General features: G+C 43.8%; 1 protein-coding gene across 21 annotated transcripts in view; it reads left to right on the top strand.

Moving 5' to 3' along the window:
- Nucleotides 1-23,555, top strand: part of TPM1 (tropomyosin 1) — a 29,747-nt gene extending 6,192 nt beyond the window's left edge. For 3 of the 21 annotated variants that reach the window (XM_017869059.1, XM_017869062.1, XM_017869073.1), the window contains 7 exons: nucleotides 8,685-8,818; nucleotides 11,250-11,367; nucleotides 12,550-12,620; nucleotides 13,395-13,470; nucleotides 13,898-13,960; nucleotides 14,258-14,327; nucleotides 22,721-23,555. In XM_017869059.1, coding sequence (XP_017724548.1) covers nucleotides 8,685-8,818; nucleotides 11,250-11,367; nucleotides 12,550-12,620; nucleotides 13,395-13,470; nucleotides 13,898-13,960; nucleotides 14,258-14,327; nucleotides 22,721-22,803 — 615 coding nt within the window. In that variant the 3' untranslated portion in view covers nucleotides 22,804-23,555. The other 18 variants (XM_017869060.1, XM_017869065.1, XM_017869061.1 and 15 more) reach the window with 14 other exon arrangements.
- Nucleotides 23,556-25,114: the final 1,559 nt, after the last annotated feature.

The raw sequence follows: 25,114 nt of genomic DNA, 5'->3' as shown, positions 1-25,114 counted from the left end.
CCGCGGCGCGCCCCCCGCCCTGCCGTGCCCGCCCCCGGCGCTCGTGAGCCCGCCTGCGGTTCGTCTGCGCCGCCCTGGAGGCCGCGACTTCCGGACTGCTCCTGGCCGCAGGGGGCGCCGCCGTCGCACAGAGAGGCCTGGGCGGGGCGGACCGGCGCTAGGCAGCCGGGACAGCCGCGGCAGCCGGGTCCGCAGGGCAGCAGCCGGCCTTTCCCATTGCAGCCCGCCCGCCCGCCTACCGGTCCGGCGCGATGGCGGGGAGTAGCTCGCTGGAGGCGGTGCGGAGGAAGATCCGGAGCCTGCAGGAGCAGGCGGACGCTGCAGAGGAGCGCGCGGGCACCCTGCAGCGCGAGTTGGACCACGAGAGGAAGCTGAGGGAGACCGTAAGGGACCCACCCATCACTCTGCAGACCCCAGAGGCGCATCCTCCCCGGGCAGCCCCACGGCGCCCAGCAGGGCCCTCCTGCAGGCTCCCGTCCCCCGTCCCCACGCCTCCAGGGCGCACCTGGCGCACCTGGGCCAGCTGGCGGCGGGCTCTGGGGAGGGGCCCGGCCTGTTCTCAGCCTTTCCTTTCCATCTCGCTGATCTAAAGTAGATCAGGGGAAGCAGGGGTGGTGTTGAGAAGGTTCCGGAAGGAGCATTTTCCCAGGAAGGGTCTGTTTCTGGGGTGGTGGCTTTCGGTCGTGTCTCTGCGTCCCCGGGAGGTGCACTTTGCGCTGCTGGCTTGCTTTACTCTGAGAGTGGAGTGGGAGGAGGTCCTTCCTCTTGGAGATCCGTACCTTTGAGAAGGGGTGCCGACAGTTCAAGTGGGAGAGATACTGTGGACTTAGGGCCCGGGGATGCTTACACTCCGCCGTCCCCGTCGACCCTGTGGTTTCCCGGAGGCCTGTGTCTCTGAGGTGGTAGAGAGACATTGACAGCTTGACAGCGCCGCGTTCTGCTGGAAGAGCTAATATATAGTACAATACCCTTCACCCTTCCCTTTCTTCAGCAGTCCTCCTTCCCTCTTCTCTCATACAGATAGATAATCCTTTGTTACCAAGTCTTGGAAAAAGTTGGCGAAATATCAACAGTTACTGGGTGTATTCTCTTGCGGGCTTCCCCTCCCCCTTGTTAAATGTAATACCTGGCTTCCTTCCTTTCTTCCAAGGCAAATGTATCCAGCAAACAGGAACAGGATTTCAGAGGTAGTCTAGTATTTGATATTTGTCGATTTTGTGTGTGTGTGTGCGTGTGTGTGTGTTTTAATCAAGATACTGAAACAAACACCTTAGGAATGTTATGACAAACGATAGTATGATGTCTTGCTGTGCTTAATATACGGGGCTGTTCTGAGTTGAGTAAATCGTTCTGGTTAAGTGTTTGTAAGTGGCTGTATGGCTGGCCACAGAAACTTCAAGATCTGAAATGGTCCTCTTTAGAGGAAAGCTCAACTAGAGAAAGTTTCAGATAAAATACAAGCAGGAAAAAGGAAATCAATAGGCAAAAGATAATTCTCAGTATTTGCTTTATAGGACGAGTCAGCAAAAGTCCTGTGGATATCCCTGAACTTGGCTGGGTGGTAAACTAATTCCGACTCCCTAACTGGCTAGCAGCTGTCCTTGAACCATTTGAACTATATAGAATATGATGGGCCGGGCGCGGTGGCTCAAGCCTGTAATCCCAGCACTTTGGGAGGCCGAGACGGGCGGATCGCGAGGTCAGGAGATCGAGACCATCCTGGCTAACATGGTGAAACCCCGTCTCTACTAAAAAATACAAAAAAACTAGCCGGGCGAGGTGGCGGGCGCCTGTAGTCCCAGCTACTCGGGAGGCTGAGGCAGGAGAATAGCGTGAACCCGGGAGGCGGAGCTTGCAGTGAGCTGAGATCCGGCCACTGCACTCCAGCCTGGGCCACAGAGCGAGACTCCGTCTCAAAAAAAAAAAAAAAAAAAAAAGAATATGATGGATAAGGACAAGAACTTTGGACCCAGACTGTCAGAATTTGAATCCTGGCTCCACTACTTACTAGCAGTGGGCAATTTACTTAACCTCTGTGTTTCAGTTCCCTCAGTGTAAAGTGTGGATAGTAACAGCATCTTCCTGTCGGTTAAAGGAGTTACTATGTACAGACAGTACAGTGGTGCTTGGCGCAGCAGGGTAAGTGCTGTGTGCCCACTGTCATTAAAACTGCACAGCCCTGGCAACACAGTGCTCCTTCACCTTCAGTTCCCCACCCAGCAAGGGGTCTTAAAGATGGCTTGCTCATTTTATGACATCATAAAACACTTCATTTACTGCTTTTAATCAACATTTGTTGGGGCGGGGAGCTTGAATGAAGAGGAAGTGGACAGGCTGGTAGGCATGTTTGATGGGTTGAAGTGGTGTTAGTGGTAGAAGTCTGAGGTCTTCTCACCCTGCTAAGAAAGAGTATGTGTGACCTTATGCGGAAGAGCCTTGTATTGACTCCTGGCCTAGTGATTGATGTTAGACACAAAAGGTAAATTTTATGAAGGGCACATTATTCCTTTATTTTAATGTGCATCTTTTGCGCATCGTTTTTATGACAGAACTCTTCCTGTGCCAGTCGGCTAAAGATAATTAATACTTTCATTCTTTTCATGGCTTTATATCAAAAGTGGTTTAAGTGGTTTCATTTTAAGTAATTTTTGCAAGCAGTCTACCTGGGTGATTGAACGCAGAACCTTTTAAGACAGCAACTTGAGGACTGGATCAGACCATTGAAGAGAAACTTTCAGGCTGCAAGTTGTTCCTAACTTCTGAAATTGGAACTGAAGTGTAGCTAACTTAGGTATTTAGCTGTAACTTGGGCTGTGAGTTAAGCTAGCAGTAACAGTTTCTTTTGGCAGCAAAGATAAAGGTTTAGTGACAAAACCATGAGCCACTGCAAAAAATATTTGACCAGAGAGTTGGCCTAAATTCAAATACTCAGACGTTCAGACTGTAGTTAATAGCCCTTATTAAACCAGCCCTTACCTTGGAAAAAGTAGCCATCCCTTACTTCCTCCTAGTCTGTGTTTCCAAGTTGTGTGGATCCTTCAAAATGTTGGAATGAGGCTATTTTGCTTGACATGATTGACTCCAGATCTTGTGACCCACTAGGGTTTTGATTGCTTTTTTCATTATTCAAAAAAAAAAAAAAAAAAAAGGCAAGAAGAATCTTCCTTTCTGAGTAGTATCCAGCAAACAAGGAGACAGGGAGTTGTGGCCAGAAGGTTCTTAATTAATAACATGATTAAATCATTGGAAATAACCAATTTACAAAAATTCCCAGCATTTTCCCTCTTTACACTTGGTAAATATTTCCGGGATAGGAAACTGAGGGTGCATTTTGTGCTTGCATTGGCACTCCCAGAGTGGCTGTAACTGGAATGTATACTGTCAATTTCCACTTTCATATGTAGGCAAGGCAGAGGCACTACAATGCCTTGTTCATGTCTGTTCTCCCTCATTATACAAATATGCCTCATAAATTATGGGCTTTGGCACACACACAGGAGGTTGTGTTTATCTGTTATCCATGGGAGTGCCCCTTAATGTCATCAGTGTTTTTTCCCCCCTTTCCTTACCATATAAGGGCAGAAGTTTAGCTTGGCTGTGGTCACTTGGTCTTACACAGCAAGTTGGGTGAAACCTTCTTCATATAACTACAGTTTGCATAAAATAAAAAGACCTGACCTTTGATCATCCCAGGTTCCACTCCGGTTCAGTCAGGACTTTGGAAACATATTCCAGAGGATTGATTTCTAGAATATAATATTCTCCCACCAGTATTTTTTCTTAATAGCCTTAACTGGAATACTTTTCAAAAGTAAAAGTCACTGCCATTTTAATTTTCTGTTTTGTATTGGCTAAAACATCTGGATTTCATGAAAATCTAAGCCTCGTAAAAGTTTTTTTTTGTTTTTGTTTTTTCCAAATCTGATTTGGGATATTATACTATGGTGGGGTGGGCATGCCCTTGATTTCTATATAGTACCATGTTGGGGTGGGGGAATGGGGTGCATGCCCTTGGGCTTAGAGGAGGGTCATATGCATTATAAGGCACCTCAAGTACAGAGCACCAGGAAGTTATTTAAAAACAGATCTGCAGGAAGACATTGGTAGCCTTGACTAATACAGCAGTCTCTTTTTTGAGTAGTTCATTAATTGTTAGAACACAATAGCACTTTTGAAATAAAAGAAACTATCATCCCAAATTGAAAGACTTCACTGGCAGTCAGCACGTGGGGCTGTTGTTAGAAGAAAGCTAACTCCACCGGGTGCGGTGGCTCACGCCTGTAATCCCGGCACTTTGGGAGGCCGAGGCGGGTGGATCACCTGAGGTCGGCAGTTCGAGACTAGCCTAGCCAACATGGTGAAATCCCACCTCTACTAAAAACACAACAATTAGCTGGGCATGGTGTCACGTGCCTGTAATCCTAGCTACTGGGGAGGCTGAGGCAGGAGAATCGCTTGAACCCAGGAGGCAGAGGTTGCAGTGAGCCGAGGTCACGCCACTGCACTCCAGCCTGGGAGACACAGCTAGACTCCATCTTAAAGAAAAAAAAGAAGAAGAAAGCTAACTTAGTACACTAAGAGTGATTTACACGTCTAGAAACAGTTTGTGTCTGGGGTCTTGACCCTCCCCAAATGCCTTGTTATATCTATCTGCTTTTAAATAACAGGTGGTCATATGTCTATGGGCTTGTACCAGCAGAGGCAATAGCAGGGCCTTAAGAATCCCCAGGTGCCATGATGAAAAGAACCTTAGAAAATATCGAAATAACCTCGAAACTTAGAAAAAAAATACCAGAAATAAAAGCTAGTAAAGGTGAGAGATGTGGGGCTTTTGGAGCATAGAGCATAATAAATCAGAATAAAAAGTAAAAATAAGAGAAAAAAGTAGCCCTGATTAAATTATAAAATTAAACATATCTTGAATTCTAACAAACCAAACAAAAATTCTACTAGGCCAGTATAATAGGGCCTGCAGAGCCTGTCATGGGTTCAGGGTTTTCCCATAAAGATAGGTGTACCTCAGATACTACTCCCAGGTCCTGGCTTTAACCTCGAAGCCCCTCTGCTTGTCCTGCTGTGAAACCTCTAGGGCAGTAGGCATTGAATTCTGGGCTAGGGAGTAAATGTTCCGTGTCCTTATGTTCCATGTCCTTACGTGAGCTTCCTATTACCCATTAGCATTGTTTTATGAAGTTTTCAATTTTATATCCTGCCTAATTTCAAAAAGATTGTGATAATCACTTTAGTGGATGATTTGCATTGCAGCAACTGTTCTCCTAGTCCTGGTTAGGGTCTGTCCCTGAGGCCTTTCTTGGGGGAGTTGGGATGGGGGCCAGAGAACATCTCAATCTGATGTCAGAAGAGATAAAGACCACAGGAGTGAGAACTGCCAGATCCAAGGTTTCCATGACGTTCCGGGAAGCCAGGAGAAGTGACAAGTGGAGAGCTGGCATGCCAGGAGCCTGGTGACTTGGATTTTAATCCTGTCTCCCACTGATGGCTCTATGGCCTCCGCATACTTCAGTGCCCAGGGTCAGAGTTCCCTCCTGCCGCCTCTTTTTAGTCAAGAGCTAGAAGAATGGCCAGCCTCTTTGGGTGGTGGCAAAGGGGATTGTTTATTTATAGTACAGATTCCTGCCCTCCCCCTTTGACCTCCTGAATCAGAATCTCTAGGGACGGGGCCTGGAAGTTTGATTTTTTTTATGTTTATTTATTTATTTATTTATTTATTTATTTATTTTTTTGAGGCAGAGTCTTGCTCTGTCACCCAGGCTGGAGTGCTGTGGTGTGATCTCGGCTCACTGCAACCTCTGCCTCCCGGGTTCAAGCGATTCTCCTGCCTCAGCCTCCTGAGTAGCTGGGATTACAGGCACGTGCCACCTCGCCTGGCTAATTTTTGTGTTTTTAGTAGAGTTTCACCATGTTGGTCAGGCTGGTCTCAAACTCTTGACCTCATGACCCAGCTGCCTCGGCCTCCCAAAGTGCTGGGATTACAGGCGTGAGCCACAGCGCCGAGCTGAAAGTTTGATTTTTTTTTTTTTTAATGCTCATCTCTGGGTTGATTCTGACACTCAGTCACTTGTGGGAATTGCTGATCTGGACAATGCTTAGGGATCCTTCTAGCTAAAAAATTGAGACCCTATTTTTTGGATTTACAGGGCCTCCTCAGGAAGGGGCAGCCACCCTCAGGTCTGCTGTGTGTGCCCTACCATTCCTCTCTCTGTATCACAAACTGGCACCTAGAAATGGGTCTCCATGCCCAGTTGTTGCTGGGGCACCCTGTATGAAGCCCTGCTGGCTGGTATTCCTGTAGGACATATTTTCTGATTTCCAGGAGTCTGAGGTTCTACAGACCCTGGGGAAACACAGGAGTGGCATTTAGACAACAGCATTCTGTAAACGCAGTGCCAAGAGCTAAGGGAAAGAATGGGGGTGGGGTTGATCGGAGGGAAGACACGGATGGATTGGTGGGGGCCCTTTGGGTAGGGAGATCTCATGTGCGAGGCTGGAATGAACATGAGGTGCTGTCTCCTTTCTGGTGACTCAGCTGTGTGGGGAGCTGGGGATAGAGACCTGTCACCCAGAGGGTTCTTTCCCCAAAGCATAAACAGTCATCTTTCTGTGAGTACAAAGTCCTTGAGGTTTAGGCCCAGATCTAAAGCAGGGCAGAGAACTTAGAACTTGGTAGCTACAAAAAGGTTTCGAAAATCTTGCTGGCATTGCTCTAATAGGCCATAGCCTCTGTGACAAGGATATTTGCCATCATATTGAAAATAATAAGAAAGGAGAAAAGAAAAGAAAGTGCACAGTACTTTTGAATACATAACCTAGACACTCTACGGAGGCTTTTTGTTGTTGTAGGGCTTTTGGATTGTGTGCTTGGTTTTTTTGTGTGGTTTTAAATTTTGTTTTGTTTTGTTTGCCCTTTGTTTTTGCTTCAGCTTTGAGTTCCCCTCCATCCTCAAAAGGAATAGAATTTTACTGGAAAATGAAAATGTAGAAAAGTGAAGAAATCTTAACTGACCCAGAAGTATATCCTTAATAGATACATCCTTCCAGTAATAGTAATAAAAAAAAAGCCTAATGGTTTTTCAAAGACACTTCTCTATAATTAAGAAATTTGTTATCCTATTACCCTTGCCCTTCAATACACACACAAACCAGAAACAACAGTCATCTGCCAGTAATTCCTAGCTGGGCCCATTTACCAGCTGTGCACTGATAATGATTTACTTCGTAGGCAGTACAGTTGTAAATGCTCTTCCTCTGGTTTATTTCACATTTGCCCTGCTCCCTGCCTCCATCAACCAATTACTACATTTTTGTCAAGATAAAAGTGTATTCACATGTTTTTATAGAGTCCTTCACCATGGTTGGAGATGCCCTACTCACCTGTCTTCTCAGATAAAACTTGGCATTTAAAATCTTACAAATCTCGATGAGCAAAGAGCTGAAGGTTCTCAGATTCCTTTGATTAAAGACTGACCACAGTCTCTAACTACATTTGCATTTCCAACTCTGTATTGTGCATCCATAAGCTAAGAACATTGCTTTTATTAAAATTAGGTTGGTTTTACTTATCTTATTGAACCCGTACTCTGTGCAGAGAACTGTGAGTTCTCTGGATGCGAGCAACTTACAGTTCAGGGCTGTATGTAGAGAAATTTGTTATCCTATTACCATGGGTCCCTAAGTGTGTATTGTAATTTCTAGAAAACTCCTAAGTGTTCTGAAACCCCTACCACCCCTTAGTGAACATACATTCAAAGCGGATGAGGATATTGTACCTAATAAGTAAATTCTATCTCCCACTTCCATGCACAATATTTAAACAGCCACCAGTGCAAGTGTGTATAATGGACCATCATAGTCTTACAAGTGTTCTGAGACTCATAGCAACAATTTCTTATGACAGGGAAAAAATCATTACTTCTCAAAGAAACCAACATTTTATTTCAGAGATAGATACCAAGTAAAAACAGTACTTGTATTATTTTTCTTTTTAGTAGTTTGATACTTTTCTTGTATTAACCTTGACTTCGAAGAAATTTCATAGGCTTACATCAAAAACACTTGGGAAATTTGTCTTGGCTCTGTTCCAATGTCTTGGCCAGTTATTCTAAAAGGGGTTACTGGATTGTGTTGGGCCTTCATGTGGTGTGTATTTTAGAACCCCTGAATTTTAAACTATTTGAGTTCCTTTGTAAGGATCCTTTGATAAAGTGGCTAGAAGAAAAGACTTGCGTGAAACTCTTGAGTCCGATTTCTGGCTGTACTGCTATTGTCTTACATGGCTGAGCCTGGGTAAGTCTTGTCTCACACTTCAGGCCCCCAGTGAGTGAGGTGGCTGTGATGACGCTCTTGTTTAACAGGCAAGTAAAGCCAGGGTGTTGAAATCTGTGGAAGAAAGGAACCATGTGGAAGACCGTGTGCTAATGATCTGTCTGATGAGAATTGTGTGTATAGATTTGTGTATACACAAATATGGATGTTTACTGTATGAATCAATGTATAAATGTGTCCGAGAACTCCGGAGTTGATGAGGGCTTGTAATGCACTTAAAGGTAGCTCACCACAAGACAATCTTCCTGTCTGAAATCAGCATTGCAGTCCCAGCCATTTCCTGAAGCTACCACCCTCACTTTCTCCCCAACTCTGAAATGCTTTTCACTCTCTCTACCTAGGCTGAAGCCGATGTAGCTTCTCTGAACAGACGCATCCAGCTCGTTGAGGAAGAGTTGGATCGTGCCCAGGAGCGTCTGGCAACAGCTTTGCAGAAGCTGGAGGAAGCTGAGAAGGCAGCAGATGAGAGTGAGAGGTGAGAATGCCCCATCAGCCATCTTTTGCAGCTGCCTTTCCTGGTGGAATAAACCGGAGGGCTCCTGTGATCTTTGAGGTTTAAGAATTTTTCAGTCTCCTGGTGGTGGGATCATTTCCTCTATTGATCCCAGGTATAACTCGGTTGATTTTGTTCATTTAGCATTAGTGAAATACCTACTATGTCCAAAGCACTGTCCTAAGCCCTAAGGTTACAAAGAAGAAGATCTTGTTCCTGCCTTCACAAAGCTCACCATCTAATGAGGCAGACAGATATGTAAAGGAGGAATGTCAGGGATACGAGTTGGCCCTTTCATTCTTACTGACCACAGAGCAGTTGTGCATTTGTTAAAGTATAACTTTATTTTATAATATACCAAGGAGGCTTAGGCCTAAATAAAGGAACTGTGGACTATCAGTTGTCAAATAGCTTAACAAATAGGTGGAAGAAAAAACACAAAGCAGAAATACCGTCTGCAAAAGTAAAATATTTTGGACTTGGTCTCAATACACACAAGACACGTGCACACAAATAGTCAGATGCTCGTGTGTTCTGAGCCCACCTCTACTGTAATCTGGCTTTAGCTGAATTATTACTCTAAGATTCAGCTTTGTGGTAGTAAAGGAAAGCATGGTTTGTATAGACCAGCACAGCCTTGGCTGGTCTAGAAGGCATTTTCCCTTATGCTCAACTGTTGGAATTAAGGATTTGCCGTATTGCGTAGAAGTACTTCAAGAGAGACTCCATGAAGTGAGAGAGCGTTCTGCTGCTTGAGGGATGGCATAGCATGAAGGGCTCAGAACACTGAATGTGTATCTATCTGTGCTGTGACCTGGGCAAGTGAAGGCAGTCAGTCATCTTGTCCATTTCTCACTCTTTGAAGTGACCCTGCCACCAGGTACCAGGTATAAAGAGTGATTTCAGACTTTAGGATTAAAGAAGATTTTAGCTAAACTTTTAGGCCATTATCCACTGCTGCTTAGTGTTTCTTCGCTAACCAAGCATTTTGGACTTCTTTAAGATGCCTAATCATATCTTACAGTGTACACATAAGAGCGGTTTTGTGGCTGACTTCTTTCTGAAATATACTTGTTAGTGCACCTTAAAGGCAGTCTGGTAATGTTAGACTTCGGAGTAAAGGGGACTTGGGGGTCATTTAGTCTCTTAGTTTTACAAATGAGAAAACTGGGGCTCAGAGACGAATGTGACTTGCACCAAGGCTCACAGCATATTTGTGGCTAAGCCAAGACTGTGACCCAGATCTCCTCAACTGTATTCCAGTGCTTCATCAAAAGATAGTGGGCTAGACACGGTGGCTCACACCTGTAATCCCAGCACTTTAGGAGGCCGAGGCGGGCACATCACTTGAGGCCAGGAGTTTGAGACCAGCCTGGCCAACATGGCATAACCCCTAAATCTACTAACAAATACAAAACTTAGCCAAGGGTGGTGGTGCACACCTGTAATTCCAGCTACTCGGGAGGCTGAGGCAGAAGAATCGCTGAACACAGAAAGTGGAGGTTGCAGCGAGCCAAGATCATGCCACTGTACTCCAACCTGGGTGACAGAGTGAGACTCTGTCTCAAAAAATAAAAATAAAAAAATAGTGGTTCACTTATACTGCCTACTTAAATTTTGATAAATGAATTCCATTTTACATGACTTGTTATTCCATATATCTGTAAAATATCATAGTTCAGTTAGTATTTTTCTGAAACATAACACCATGCCGTAGGACCCTAATACACTCAGCGTAGAGGACAGTGTCAGGCCTATCTCCCAGCATTGCTGTCATCAAAGGGTTCCATTACAGGTAAAACTTAATTTGAAGCATTCAGTTGAACCATAGGAAATTACCATTATTACTTGTCTGAAATGGTCAAATATCAGCATTTTTTGTGGGCCTACTAGTTTATTAAATCTAATATTAAGTCTAATATCTCATTAAGTCTAATATTTTTGCTTATGGTTGGCAGGGTAAGAAGATTCTTTGTAGAAAGAGGTATATAAAGATAAGTTTGATTTTGTTCTAGCTTTGATTCATGTGCAAGCTGAGGCTTTCCACAGGAAAGGCAAGAAATCTCGTTATCTTTTTAATAGTAAAGCATATTGGCTTTTCCGGTTTCATGCCGCCAAGATTCAGACAGGATCCTGACATGGTACCTTTTATCATTAATGTTAGATGCCTGATAGTTTGATCAGTACTCAGGGTGAGAGAGTTCATTCACAGTGAATGAACAGAGAGAAATGTGTCTCTTTTTTCCACCTTTAGCTCTGGAAATTGTTGTTTCCTGGTTTGGGAAATAAAAGTAGCTCTGTGCTCTATTTTGGTCTACCGCTTACACTAAACCTCACAGGCCACAGCAGTGCAGTGTGCATTTGGGAAGGTCAGCTGTAAATCTTGGGTTTTCCTGCTTGTCTTTCTTTTCAGAGGCATGAAAGTCATTGAGAGTCGAGCCCAAAAGGATGAAGAAAAAATGGAAATTCAGGAGATCCAACTGAAAGAGGCCAAGCACATTGCTGAAGATGCCGACCGCAAATATGAAGAGGTCAGATCCTGGGGCCCACAGCCTTGTGGACTTCCAACAGTGGCCTTCAGGAGGCCAGGGAGCAATGCACAGTCTTGATTCCTCAGTGAGGCCATCTGCTTGGTTGGCAGACACGGGTGGTTTCGAGAAGCAAAGTTCCTTTGTCTCCAGAAAACAGTTCTCATTTTAATCCTGCTAGGGGATCCCAGGCTTTATCAGGAAGCCGATCAGTGGCACTGGGAAGAAGGACCAAAACTCCTCTCCCCCAACCACAAAGACCTGGACAGAAGATCTTTGGCCAGAAGGGAGAGTTGGGCCCTGTGTCTTGTGAAAGGAGGCGCTCATGCTATCATGGTGCAAGTCACTTCTTCCCAGAGTCACCTGGCACATCCAGATTGGGCAACCTAGAGACCACAGACAGTGTCTCAGTGGATTCATGGAGGCCTGTCTCCTCAAGGGTGGTAGGAAATTATTATCAATGCAGATTTTCAGTAGAATTTGCTGCTGGTCATGTTCCCATGAAAACAGCCTCCTGCGATAAGAGACAATATGATTATTAAGATTTCTGTTTTTTCCTTATTGGATCACATTGTGGCTATCCTGAAACAGCATTGCCCCTCCTTTTTATTATCATTATTACCTTCAGATTACACTATGCTCACAAGTTTTGATCTGCTTCAGAGGCTCCCTTCCTCTCTCTGGTTCTTCCACTAAATACAAATTTGATTTTGTCAATTATCTCACCAACTTGTCTCACGTTAGTGTCTCTCATATTCTTCCTCTGCAATAAGGAGGTAGATGTACAGATCAACCATCAAATTGAAGGAGTTCTTAGGTTTATTTTGTTTTCCTGGCAGCTCCCATCTTTTCAGTATACGTCTCATCCTACTGCTGTTTTTGAGATTGTGAATTTGTATTTTCTCCCTCCTTCCACATTTTGGTCTGGCTGCCAGTTCTAGATCAGACTTCCAATTGAGACTGCCCAATCACAGCTAACCATTCTGAGTCTAAGCAGAAGCCTCTGATCTCCTCTCTGCTTGCACTCCTAATGGAGAGTTGCTTCTCTCCGGTCTACCAGCAAGAGGATCATATTGTTTGTAGATAAAACCCTTAGTGCCTGATGGGATCTGATCGCTACCCCCATGCCCTCCTACACAAAACTTGCAAGATCCATGGTGTGTGTGTTGTGTTTTCCTGCTGCAGGTGGCCCGTAAGCTGGTCATCATTGAGAGTGACCTGGAACGTGCAGAGGAGCGGGCTGAGCTCTCAGAAGGGTAAGCAGGCCCGGCGCTAGGAGGCCACGAGTGGGGTGCTGCAGAGCGGTGACTAAACAGCATGACCTTCTGGCAGCTGCACATTACCTGTTTCAGCTCCGGGCTCCTTTTGTGCTCATTTGCTGTGGATGAGCCACGAGTATGGAACATGGAGGACTCGTGTGGGGTGTCTATGTATGAATGCGTGTATCACTGCATGCCTTACCTGCACACTGATTTTGTGAATGGCCTTGTGCATTTCCTGTGTCCACTAACAGCCAAGTCCGACAGCTGGAAGAACAATTAAGAATAATGGATCAGACCTTGAAAGCATTAATGGCTGCAGAGGATAAGGTACTGATGGCTCATGTGTGGTTTTTAGGTTTAACTGCAACCCAGACGTCTTTCAGCTTCCAATGCCTACTGGTTCGTTTGGTATAACGACTGCACCTTCACTTCACCCTCTGCTATTTATATCTTGCTTTAAGTGCTTTCCCTTGGTCCTTTATGCTCCTTTGTTTTCCCTTCATAAATGCTCTTTGGGCAGCCAAAAAAGGAGCCAAATTATTGCACTTCAAAGTTGTTGGATTTTGTCACCCTGCCTTCTGCTGTTGCGAGGTTGGGGGGCAGTGTTCCTGGCAAAACTAAACATTTTAATACCCGATGATTTGGCTACTTTAAGGCAGCCCTTCGTCTCTAGGACTCGGTTTTCATTTTTTCCCATCCCTCTCCTTTTTCTCTCCTCCTTCCTTTGGCTTGTCTCCCACCCTTTCTGCCTCTGATCGAAAACATTAGCAAATGTGCCGAGCTTGAAGAAGAGTTGAAAACTGTGACGAACAACTTGAAGTCACTGGAGGCTCAGGCTGAGAAGGTAGGCCAGGAGCATGGTATGGGGGAAAGGCGTCTTTTAAGAGCTGCTCCAAAGAGGCCCTGCCAGTGAAAGCAACACTTACAGTAGACATTTTAGTAAATGGCAATATTGTGAGGTGATTTTTGGAGAGTTACTAGGTAACAAATTATTTTTATTAGCTAGAGAATTTATTTTATCTTAGGGATATGAGTCATCAATTTAATTTAAACCAAGTGCCAAGTGGATAAGTTATCTTGTTGTTATCCCATGTAAAACAATAGGCAAGAAAGCAGAGAGTGTATTGCAGTGTGCCATTTGATATCAGAGGTTCCATTACCTCCTAAGAGATCCTTAACATCTGTTGGCTGGGCTGGCGAGATCTTTGCATGAGAAGCCATGAGTAGATTGAGCTGCAGCCTGACATCTGGAATGCTCTTTCTAATTACAGTACTCGCAGAAGGAAGACAAATATGAGGAAGAGATCAAGGTCCTTTCCGACAAGCTGAAGGAGGTAATATGAGAGTTGTGGATGAAGCCAACTGGATTTTAAATGAGTTTGTTTTCATGGAACTGGTCAGGGCCTTTTCATTTTAAAGTTCTAGCGATCCAAGTCAGGAATATTCAAAGGTTGCCTTGGAGTGTGTGTACAGTGCTAGCTGCCATTTCTCACAGAGGTGACTGAAACTGACAAGTAGTTTCAGATCCACTTTATGGGTGATGCGCTTCATTTACATCCTCTAGTTTCCCTATGTTTGTAGCTGCGGGAAACACAAAACTTCCCAACTTTAACTCAAATAAATCATTACAGGCTGAGACTCGGGCTGAGTTTGCGGAGAGGTCAGTAACTAAATTGGAGAAAAGCATTGATGACTTAGAAGGTAAGATCTTAAGTAGTGTTTTTAGTTTAATCCTTCTGGTTGAATAGTGATGTGGCAAAACAATTTTCCAATTCAAGGGCATCCACCTTGATACGCTCCTTTGCACTTGCACATTCTTCCTGTCTGTCCTCTGGGGTTTTCCTCTGTGGCTCTTAAACTCATGAACCTGAGTCTTCTGCTCACCAGGTGACTAGTTAGCTACCAGCCATAGTGGCAGATGCCATCCAGCTTGACTTCATGCTCATAGAAGTGTGGCAGGTTTATTTTTCACTGTGAGGGAGGTGCTTATCGGTGAGAATGACTCAGTATATTTTATATCTTTAGTGTTACCTTCCTAATTAAATTGGGAATGATGTGGCGATTGGGGACTTGTTTTTAGAAGAATCCACCTTCTTCCAAGTATGAATTCAAAGTAAGGATTTGGGGTTTTTTTTAAGTCATGTATTATCTTATCAAACTACTTTATATCCTGAAGGAGGAGGGAAAAATTATACTTAAGCATTTCTCCCCTAAGGCACTTAGGTTTTATTTTAGTAATAACCACTCTATCTCACGGATATCCTAAATGTTGAGCTTTGAGGTTTGTGAAGGATTAGCTGTGAACAAGAAAGAAAAAAGACAAACAAATATATACATCACAGAAGGGATTAGAGAAGGAACTAGGGTTTGGTACAGATAATCAAAATAGTGGAGAAGAGAGAATGACAAATGGTTGCAAAGTGATCTGCCAAAGTGCAGCAAAGTCTGAAACGTGCAGCATTACAAAACTAGATTACGGACTACCATACCACTGCCATATAAAGTGTGGCACTCATTGCTTTTCAAGCCTCCTGGACCAGTAATAGGCAGCTTGAGTGGGAAGACCACAGGAGTAGCTTAAATGACACTAAGAAATCGCTATCCCAGTGGTCTAGTGTGGTCAGGAAGTCAGTGGTTTGAAGGTGGAGCCGGATAAGGACTACAGGCTGTAGTCACAAATTGTTCTTCCAAAACACTGCCGTTGGATTTTTTTTTCCCCATTGTTTATAGCTGCAGATGGCTGACTACTCCAGTGTAATTAAAATATAGCTCTGCAAAAGAAAGGTGTTCCATTAGCCCCTGTGTCCCCTCACCAGGAGATAGCCTTCTGTGGTTTCGTTTAGGATTTAACATGGTTTACTGATATACCTACCATATTTGTTATGATTTTCGTATTGAGTCTTTCTCATTTTATTTTCTAATGGGTTTTGTTCTCTTTGTTTTTGTTTCAATTTATTTAAAACAAAACGCACGCCTCCTGCATTGGCCACCTGCTGCGGCACCAACCCCTTCATGCATTGCCCTTTTCTTGCTGCTGTGTTGGGATGGTGCATGCACCACCCTCACTCACCTTCCATCTCTTGATCACTCTCCATGTTCTTGCACCTCTGCCTTCCACTTCCTGGTCATAGACGAGCTGTATGCTCAGAAACTGAAGTACAAAGCCATCAGCGAGGAGCTGGACCACGCTCTCAACGATATGACTTCCATGTAAACGTGCATCCACTCTGCCTGCTTACACCCTGCCCTCATGCTAATGTAATAAACTCACCACCATCCCTTCCTTGCTCCCTGATCTCCATCTTTGCACTCTTGTGTTCACCCTTTTTGTCATAACCTAGAATAGTTATTGTTTTTTCACTTTCTACTAATATAAAGGCCAACTAGATTAAGTGTCTATACAAACCGTTTTCTTTTCAGAATCCTTTTATTTTGTAAGTGCTAAACTAGAGCAGTGAACTAGAATGAGTGACCTTGAGCACTATCCTTTTGGGAAATTAAGCTAAACTCAAGTAAAACTAGACGGCCATGCCATTTGTTGTACAGGAACGTCTCAAGAAATATCAAAAATTTGTTTCCTGAGATTCAACTAAGTACAACAAAATCATTTTCATAAAATAAATATAAATTGAAGGAACCCTTAAAGTGTCAGGTTATTGAGAATCTGAGGATAAGGAAATTGGCATGATCCCATACAGCCCTAACAGTGGTACTATAAAAGATCATCTCTTTTACTTTTAAGAATTCTAGAGTAGGCCAGGCACAGTGGCTCACGCCTGTCATCCCAGCACTTTGGGAGGCCGAGGCGGGCAAATCACGAGGTCAGGAAACTGAGACCATCCTGACTAACACGGTGAAACCCCGTCTCTACTAAAAATACAAAAAAAATTAGCCCGGTGTGGTGGCAACACCTGTAGTCCCAGCTACTCAGGATGCTGAGGCAGGAGAATGGTGGGATCCCTGGAGGCGGAGCTTGCAGTGAGCTGAGATCATGCCACTGCACTCCAGCCTGGGGGACAGAGCGAGACTTCGTCTCAAAAAAAAAAAGAAAAGAATTCTAGAGTAAAAGAACCCTCTGCTGAGTAACCAAGCCTTTAATTTTCTGTTTTCATAAAAAGAATTAAAATACCCACGATAAATACTTACCACAACCTGTGTCAAAGAAATGGGAAATTCAACACAGATTGTATAATGTGAGCCTGGGAGTTAATGGCCCAGATTTTACTGTTAGGCAGTAAGAGTTGGAGTAGGTAGTCTTGTTATCATGAGAAGAACCTTCAACAGATACAACTAATTTACGTATTACTAACCAAACTTCAATATTAAACTTTTCCTACTACTTTAAATTCTAACCTGGAATGTTTCAGGGTTCTTCATTCTAATATCACCCTAAATTCCCTGAAGCTGGAAATGTCATTTTCCAAGCCCACCTGTCATTCATTTACCCATGCAGGAAAAATGATAACTTGAAGAGTATGGCATGTGCCTGTGGCCTTAGACGTTATAGAATCCCCACACTCAACAAAAAAGCCCCTAGAGACATGACTGTTGCCATGGAAACCAGAGAGCAGTCTATCTTCTCATCCCTCATTTGTAAATGAGGGGGAGGAGCAGATCATCTGTCTCTAAGGTCTTTTCCAGTACTAAAATGTGGTGATTCTTTGGGAAAAACTTTTTGCATCAAGTATGATTAAATATTCTGAAAGATGAGTGTAGCTTAAAATTTGTTTTTAAATTCTGTTCATGGGTTTTCTTAAAATGGACCCTTGCTGAAAGGCGGCCTGTGACGGCCTCAGGTGGGACGTCCTTCCAAGGGTGTGGCTGGCAGTGGGTTTTGCATGACTGCTTCTTGTCTGTGTTTCAGGTGCTGTCATCTATTGGTTTGGTTTTCTTTTTTCTTTTTTTTTTTTTTTTCTCATTGCGCCACTTTTTTTCCCTCCCACCTTTTTATCTTCACGCAGATAAGTTTCTTTGCTTCACTTCTCCCAAGACTCCCTCGTCGAGCTGGATGTCCCACCTCTCTGAGCTCTGCATTTGTCTGTTCTCCAGGTGACCCTGGTTCTCTCTCTTAGCATCCTGCCGTAGATTCAGGCACACACTGTGCTTTCTATTGTACAGAAGCTCTTCGTTTCAGTGTCAAATAAACACTGTGTAAGCTATTTCTGTTTGCTATTCTTTTTACTTCTTATTTATTGACATTTTAGTTTTAACATTGAATAAAACTACAAAGCTGCTTCACACATATGAAGTTAGTGTTTGGCTGCTGCTTTCTTTTTCTTTTTAAATTCTGAACACTATACAGAATTATATCAGGAGTTTCTAAAGCAATGGTTCCTTGTTGAACTTTAAAAAAATACCCAAGCCTGCATCCCTCTGTTTTTCAGAGGTTAGAATGAGGTCTGGACATCTGTGGGGGTTTTGGGGGAATTATGATGGCTCTGCTTTGGAGTCTGGGACACACAGGGGACATTGCTTGTTGAGAGTTGAAAGGTCTGGCTTGATCAGTGTCTTCCTTTCCTGGAGGTTTAGCTCAGGATGTAGTGACCTCTCTATGTTGATGTTTCGGTGGCCCTGCTTGGGAGGACCTGGCTAACTAATCAGAGGCTCATGATGAATGGTTCCGTAGCTGTCCTATATTACTAGGAAGTTATACGTTGAGAAGGGTGAAAAAGAATTTGAATTCAAACAATGTAAGTTTTGGTTATTGTCAATCATCCTTTTATAGCACAAAGAAAAGTTCAAGCTTTTTTGAAGTATATTCATGACTCAGCCACTTTTATTTTGATCATGAAAATGACACCTTAGGTTTTCTAAATATGATTACTCTGGTCAGTTGTGATTTGTGATTTTTAGCACATACTCTTTTGGAGGGATTGTTCATAGTCTTTGTGTTCAATGGCTGTGTTTTTATTTGTGGACATTTTAAAATATAGCAGTGAAAGTTTCTTTTTTTCTTCCCAAAAAGGTAGTTGGTGGAAATTGTTCAGAAGACAGTTGTATTTCATTTGGGCTTCTGTTTTATTTCACAAACAGCAATTAACTGATTTTTTAAAAAAACACATTGTAAAAATTAGAACTTTAACTTATATGGACTTTAGCGTCATGATCCCCAACATTTCTCCTTCCTCAACAATCTAGCTATATATTTCTCCTGGTTTTCTTTTTTAACATGGATGATCTGCATGTTTTGTATATAGTTTTTGTAGCCCGAGAGGGCTGATACACCACCATACTGAAATAAATCTGGACAAACTCAGAAGATAGTGTCATTCTCACTCTACAGAGACTTCAAAGCATAGAGGAAATGCTTTTTTAAAAGAAAGCTGAGAGTTAAAGTATTGTGGTCGTAGTATGGTGGACTTTAGAATCTGGACAGTGTCTCTCCCTTGAGTGTATAAAGACTTCTATGATTTCATGTTTTCCTTTTCTTAAGGCTCCTTGGGCCTGCTTCTATGATTCCTTCCTTGTTCTTTTTTAAATTCAGAATAAGAGAAGAGTACCCTTCTCTGAGTAAATCCTGCTTCCTGACGTAGACAAAATGCCAAGTCTGAAAGTTCTGCTGAGTAGATGTTCATGTAATTCTGGAGGCACATCTGTTTTTTGGAAATCCTTCCAGAAACTTTCACACTTTCTATCAGTACACTCTACAAGGGGAAGTGGGGCACTAATGGACTGGGAGGGCAGGTCAGGAGTAGCCCAAGGTGTGCACGTGCAAGAGGAAAACAGCAAGTCAAGTTTATCAAGAAATTGTTGGAGCCCAGGCTTCTGGTTCAAAGGGCCAGGTCATAGCTACAGCTGCTCCAGTGGAGGCCAAACCAAAAGTATCACTGAGTTTGGGCACCTGAAGCTTCAGACAGCTGGGAGTCTCCATAGAACGGTAGGGAAAACACTTCCAAGGATATGAGCAAGTCTTGTGCCTGCCTTTCTGCCACCCATGCACACCAGCTCCACAGCAGCTGAAGCAGAGCAGGTCCAGAGGAGGCTGTCGGAGGGACCACTGTCCTTCCTGCTGAGTTCATACTGACCCTCTGGATTCTCCAGATCTTCAGCAAAGTTCTTCCATTCTAGCCTGGCCAAACATTTGGGCTCAGCAAATTGAGACATGCTCCCTACCCATGGAGGCAGTTCCCTGTGTCCATAGTGTGAATGTAGTCATGGGATTTATGTCTTGCAACCCCCAAGCATATGTCACTTGCAAAACACCATGGGAAAGTGGGGGTGTGGTAAAGAGATGGGCTGGAAAGGCTCTTTGCCCTCCATGAGCTGGCCATCTGGTGGGGAGATAGAGGAGTGAAGCGAGTCCGAACTCATAGGCATGTGCATTTGGAGCCAACAAGGAAGAGAGAACTGTTCTGACTGGGAGCTCCCTGGAAGAGGTAGCTGACATTTGACTGGGGTTTTGCGTATTCAGAAAATGTGGATGAGTGAGGAGGACAGAGCAGCAGATATTCCAAGCGAGAAAACATAACAAGCATAGCATCCTCCCATGTCCTACCGTTTATGAGAGAATGTTAATGTGAGAACTGCTCAATCTCCCGACAGACCTGGGGGCTGCAGGCACATTTTCCCCAGGGGTAGGACTGTTAGCTTTTCAAGATCATGAAGTATTTCTAGGTCCAAGTTGTCACCAGCATTCAAAGCCACCCTGCATCCTCCAGCTGTTGCCAGTGCATAGCAGGCTCTTGCTTGTCATAGCGTGGGTGTCCCCTGGATCATCCGATACAGACTGACTCCTGCAGTTGTTTTCCCCTGGAAGCAGATCACGTGTCAGTGTGTAAAATGTATATCATGCTGGTCTTCATGTAGGTGTTGCAAGTTCTGTTCATTTTATACACATCCATTAGCACCACACATGAATGCCATCCTCTTCAAGAAGTAAGCAGATAGGGCCGGGCGGGGTGGTGGCTCACGCCTGTAATCCCAGCACTTTGGGAGGCTGAGGCGGGTGGATCACGAGGTCAGGAGATCGAGATCATCCTGGCTAACATGGCGAAACCCCATCTCTACTAAAAAATACAAAAAAAATTAGCCGGGCGAGGTGGTGAGCGCCTGCAGTCCCAGCTACTAGGGAGGCTGAGGCAGGAGAATGGCGTGAACCTGGGAGCCGAGGTTGCGCCACCGCATCCAGTCCGGGTGACAGAGCGAGACTTTGTCTCAGAAAAAAAAAAAGCAGCAGATAAATTCTAAATCAGTGTTGAGTGGTGACAAGTGCTTGTTCTTTTGCTGTTTGAATGGATAACACTATCAAAGCTAGACGAGAGTCGGAGTGTGCGCCCTGTATCGCAGTGACTGGGGGAAGGACAGGGACTTAATTCCAAATTTCAAAAAATTTCAGTGCAGCAAAAGCAGTAACCCCCAGTTGGTACTACCTGAGGGGAAAGCCTGCCCTGTGAATGGAGGGGAAAGGGGTTCTGGAAGAGGTGGGCAGCACTGGGCAGGTCGAGGTTTCACCTAAGTTCAACACAGCCCTAGCAAGAGATGGATGTCGCACTGGGCTCACCTCCAGCCAGGCCTCCATTCCCAAATCTGTTGCCAGCTCACAAAGTGTATGGCTCAGCTCACAAAGTGAGCTCATGTATGGCTCAGCTCACAAAGTGGGTTAGTGAGGTATAAGAGGAACGTGCACTCTTCCTCCTCCTCTTATCGTGTTGCTCCTCCTCCCCTCCTTTCCCCACCAAGAGAGAAATTCTGACCCTTCCTAAGTCTACCAAGCTTTTTAGGATCTACCCTTCCTGAATACAGGACAGGTGTCTATGGGGTAAGAGTAAACTGCTCAGCAAATGACCAGCTGCTGTCCTGCTTGAGGTCTCTGTTCTCTATTAACTGCCTCTCACCAAGTCTGCTAACCTCTCTTCCTTCTGCCTCTTTTCTGCTAACCTGCTTGCTGACCTGTACAGATCAACTCTACCAGCAACTTGAGCAAAACCGCCGCCTCACTAATGAACTAAAGCTGGCTCTGAATGAGGATTAAACTTAAGAGTGAAAAAACTTGGGCTGAATTCTAGGAGTAGAGCCCATGTGCAGAAAATCTAAGACTGTCCTACCTTCAACTAATAGAGTTGAAAACAGTTGCTTTCTGCAGAAATGCAAATACAAGGAATTGGCTGAAAGGCTGGCCTTGCCTGCATTTTTCTCTATATGGCTGGAATAATTACGTTCTCTTTAATCACAAAACAGCTTTTATGGTAAAATACTTATGTCAATTCAGCACTGCTCTTTGAAATAGCAGGTCCTTTCGTTTGAACTGATAAATAATGAGGAGCCCCACCCAAAAAAAGTTTTCTATTTCCTGACAGCCATGAGTCCTACTTTAAGTATACATATATGTGTGTGTATATATATTCCTATTAGATATTCATATTCCTAACTTCTAAATATATGGTATAGTGTTTGAAATATGATTAAATGTTCCTATGCTTGGGCAAAATAGCTTTTGAAAACAGGAACTCATGCCAGAAGCTCCTGGTTGTCTGAAAGGTATGCTTTACTCAGTCTAATGGTGCTGTTGGAGTCTGGGGAGAATGTCATGCTAATAAACACTATAAAAATATTAAGAGAATGTCCTAATGAAGTGTGCATGAAACATGTTGACAATTTTTTATGAGCAACAGAAATAAATCATTTTAAAAGTTCTCAGAAAACCTATTTATGTCATCTTTGTTTTTGTGAGTTTGTGTTACCACACAACTCCTAGACTTTTAACTGCCTGTACCTCAGAAATGTCTGCCGTTTGTAACTTCTCCAGTCTGTATAACAAGTGCTGCAGCTGTATTTGGTTTTTTACCTCTCCCTATTCCCACGGCACACAGTCAGTGAACCTTCAGCAAACCCCATGTGCATTTTATCCTCAGTGAATGGTTAGTGGAGGTGCACCTGACTGCTCTATGAGAATGCGTGCCATGGCTCCTTTGGGTCAAAGACGTCCTCCCCCCATCTTAGGTTCTTGTCTAGAAATGAGTAATGTCTTACAAGCATGCCGAGTTCTAATCATCTCATCCTGTGTTTGTGATTGATGTTTGCCTGCCTAAATGTACAAACCACCATTGTGTCCAAAGCACAGCTATTCATGACTTAATTTTCTAATCCCACCACAGAGAAAGTGGCTCATGCCAAAGAAGAAAACCTTAGTATGCATCAGATGCTGGATCAGACTTTACTGGAGTTAAACAACATGTGAAAACCTCCTTAGCTGCGACCACATTCTTTCATTTTGTTTTTGTTTTGTTTTGTTTTTAAACACCTGCTTACCCCTTAAATGCATTTTATTTACTTTTACCACTGTCACAGAAACATCCACGAAATACCAGCTAGGTCAGGGGGTGGAGAAAACACACACAAAAAGGCAAGCCCATGTCAGGGCGATCATGGTTTAAATGTGCCATTTCCCGGGTTGATGTTGCCACACTTTGTAGAGAGTTTAGCAACACCGTATGCTTAGTCAGTGTAGGAATCCTCACTAAAGCAGAAGTTCCATTCAAAGTGCCAATGATAGAGTCAACAGGAAGATGAATGTTGGAAACACAATCAGGTGTGGATTGGTGCTACTTTAAACAGAAGGTCCCCCTGTGGTCCTTTGTTCAACATTGTACAATGTAGAACTCTGTCCAACACTAATTTATTTTGTCTTGAGTTTTACTACAAGATGAGACTATGGATCCCGCATGCCTGAATTCACTAAAGCCAAGGGTCTGTAAGCCACGCTGCTCTTCCAAGACTTCCATTCCTTTCTGATTGGCACACGTGCAGCTCATGACAATCTGTAGGATAACAATCAATGTGGATTTCCACTGTTTTCAGTTCTTCATGTTAAAGTGAAAGATTTAGACACTACATCCAATTGGTAAAGGACATTTTCTTGAGAGTTATAACTATATGTAAACATTGTATAATGACATGGAATAAAATGCACATTGTAGGACATTTTCTAAATTTGGTGGTCCTGTCATTTGTATGTTCTTCATTTGTGAACTTTTGATCATGCCACTGACCTGCCTTCCGCCACAAATAGGTTCTCAAAACGATATCCCAGAGTCCAGGGGAAACTGGGTTTCATGTGTTACCTTCTCAGAAACACTAAAGGCAGCGTTATTTTGGTCTGTTAAAGTTATAACCAAGCAGGAGAGACCCTTTCCAAATGTCATTTTCAATGTTATTGGTGTATATCTGCACATACATGTAGGACTTTGGCAGTGGCTTTACTGGTTTGGGGATTTTTCTTCCTGACATATTAGCTAAGTCTCTAGCAGTGGCATAGCCACACAAGAACCAATGATGGGTTAATGTGCCAGATCTGCTCTTGTCCCCCAGCAATGTGATTTGACTGAAACTAGTGCTTTAGCGAGTCTTTATGACCTTATGCTTCCCAACTCCTGTGAGTTCTCAATTCCAATACGTCTCCATTTTCTCAGACTTGGAAACTAAAAATGTCATCAGTCATTTCCCTAGCTCTTGAAGACTCTAAGCAAATAAAATAGATTACAAACAATACCGGCTTCAACTGTGCTGCAGGGAGAAAAAAGCAAACAGAATGGAAATAAATGAAAACTCATTTGGATGCAGATATATTTTCATTCAAAAGTATTAAATATCTCTGTAACTGTACTTCCATGCCCCTTCATCAGGAATCTCTTCTCCACAGAAGGACAAAGGCTGTAAGGCAAAGAATCCAAGCAGGGTCCCGGAGCCTGGGTTTAGGTCTCCTTGCAAAAAGCTGTCCCCTCACTCATGGCAAATAAATGCACTGGTCTCAACCCTGCTACAGTTTCAGCACCCCTAGCCTCCCCTCTGCCAATCCTCAGCTAGGAAAAAACCCTCTCTGCATCACTCTAGTCATGGAAGCCTTTCCTAAACCTGGCCTCTTTCACTTGGGAGCCAGATCTGGCTTCAAATCAGAACTCCACCTTTATTAGGCTGCCTAACCTGTCAAGTTCCTAAATCTGAGCTGCTCCATCTTTAAAATGGAGATGAGATTAGCACCTAGCTCGTAGTTTATAATTGTGGGAGTCGAATCTAGAACCACTTCAAGTACACGGCACAGTACCAGGCACCTAGGGCTTGTTCCATGAACGTTAACTGCTCGGCCAGGCACGGTGGCTCATGCCTGTAATCCCAGCACTTTGGGAAGCTGAGGCAGGTGGATCACTTGAGGTCAGGAGTTCGAATGAGACCAGCATGGCCAACATGGCAAAACCCCGTCTCTACTTAAAGTTACAAAAATTAGCCAGGCACGGTGGTATGTACTTATAATCAGCTACTCGGGAGGCTGAGGCAGGAGAACCGCTTGAACCCAGGAGGCGAAGGTTGCAGTGAGCCAAGATCATGCCATTGCCTGGATGACAGAGTGAGGCTCCATCTCGAAAAACAAAAAGTTAACTGCTGTGGTCCTCAACTTGCCAATTGTGCTCCAAAGACCACCCATCCTTGTGAAGCTAAAGGGAGACTAACATTACCCCAAGTTATGATGACGGTTTTTAATACTTTCAGATGCC

This window comes from Rhinopithecus bieti, unplaced genomic scaffold (assembly GCF_001698545.2).
Source record: "Rhinopithecus bieti isolate Rb0 unplaced genomic scaffold, ASM169854v2 scaffold_4908, whole genome shotgun sequence".
Taxonomy (NCBI): domain Eukaryota; kingdom Metazoa; phylum Chordata; class Mammalia; order Primates; family Cercopithecidae; genus Rhinopithecus; species Rhinopithecus bieti.
Note: the sequence above shows the minus strand (reverse complement) of the source record. Positions and strands in the feature narration are given on the sequence as shown.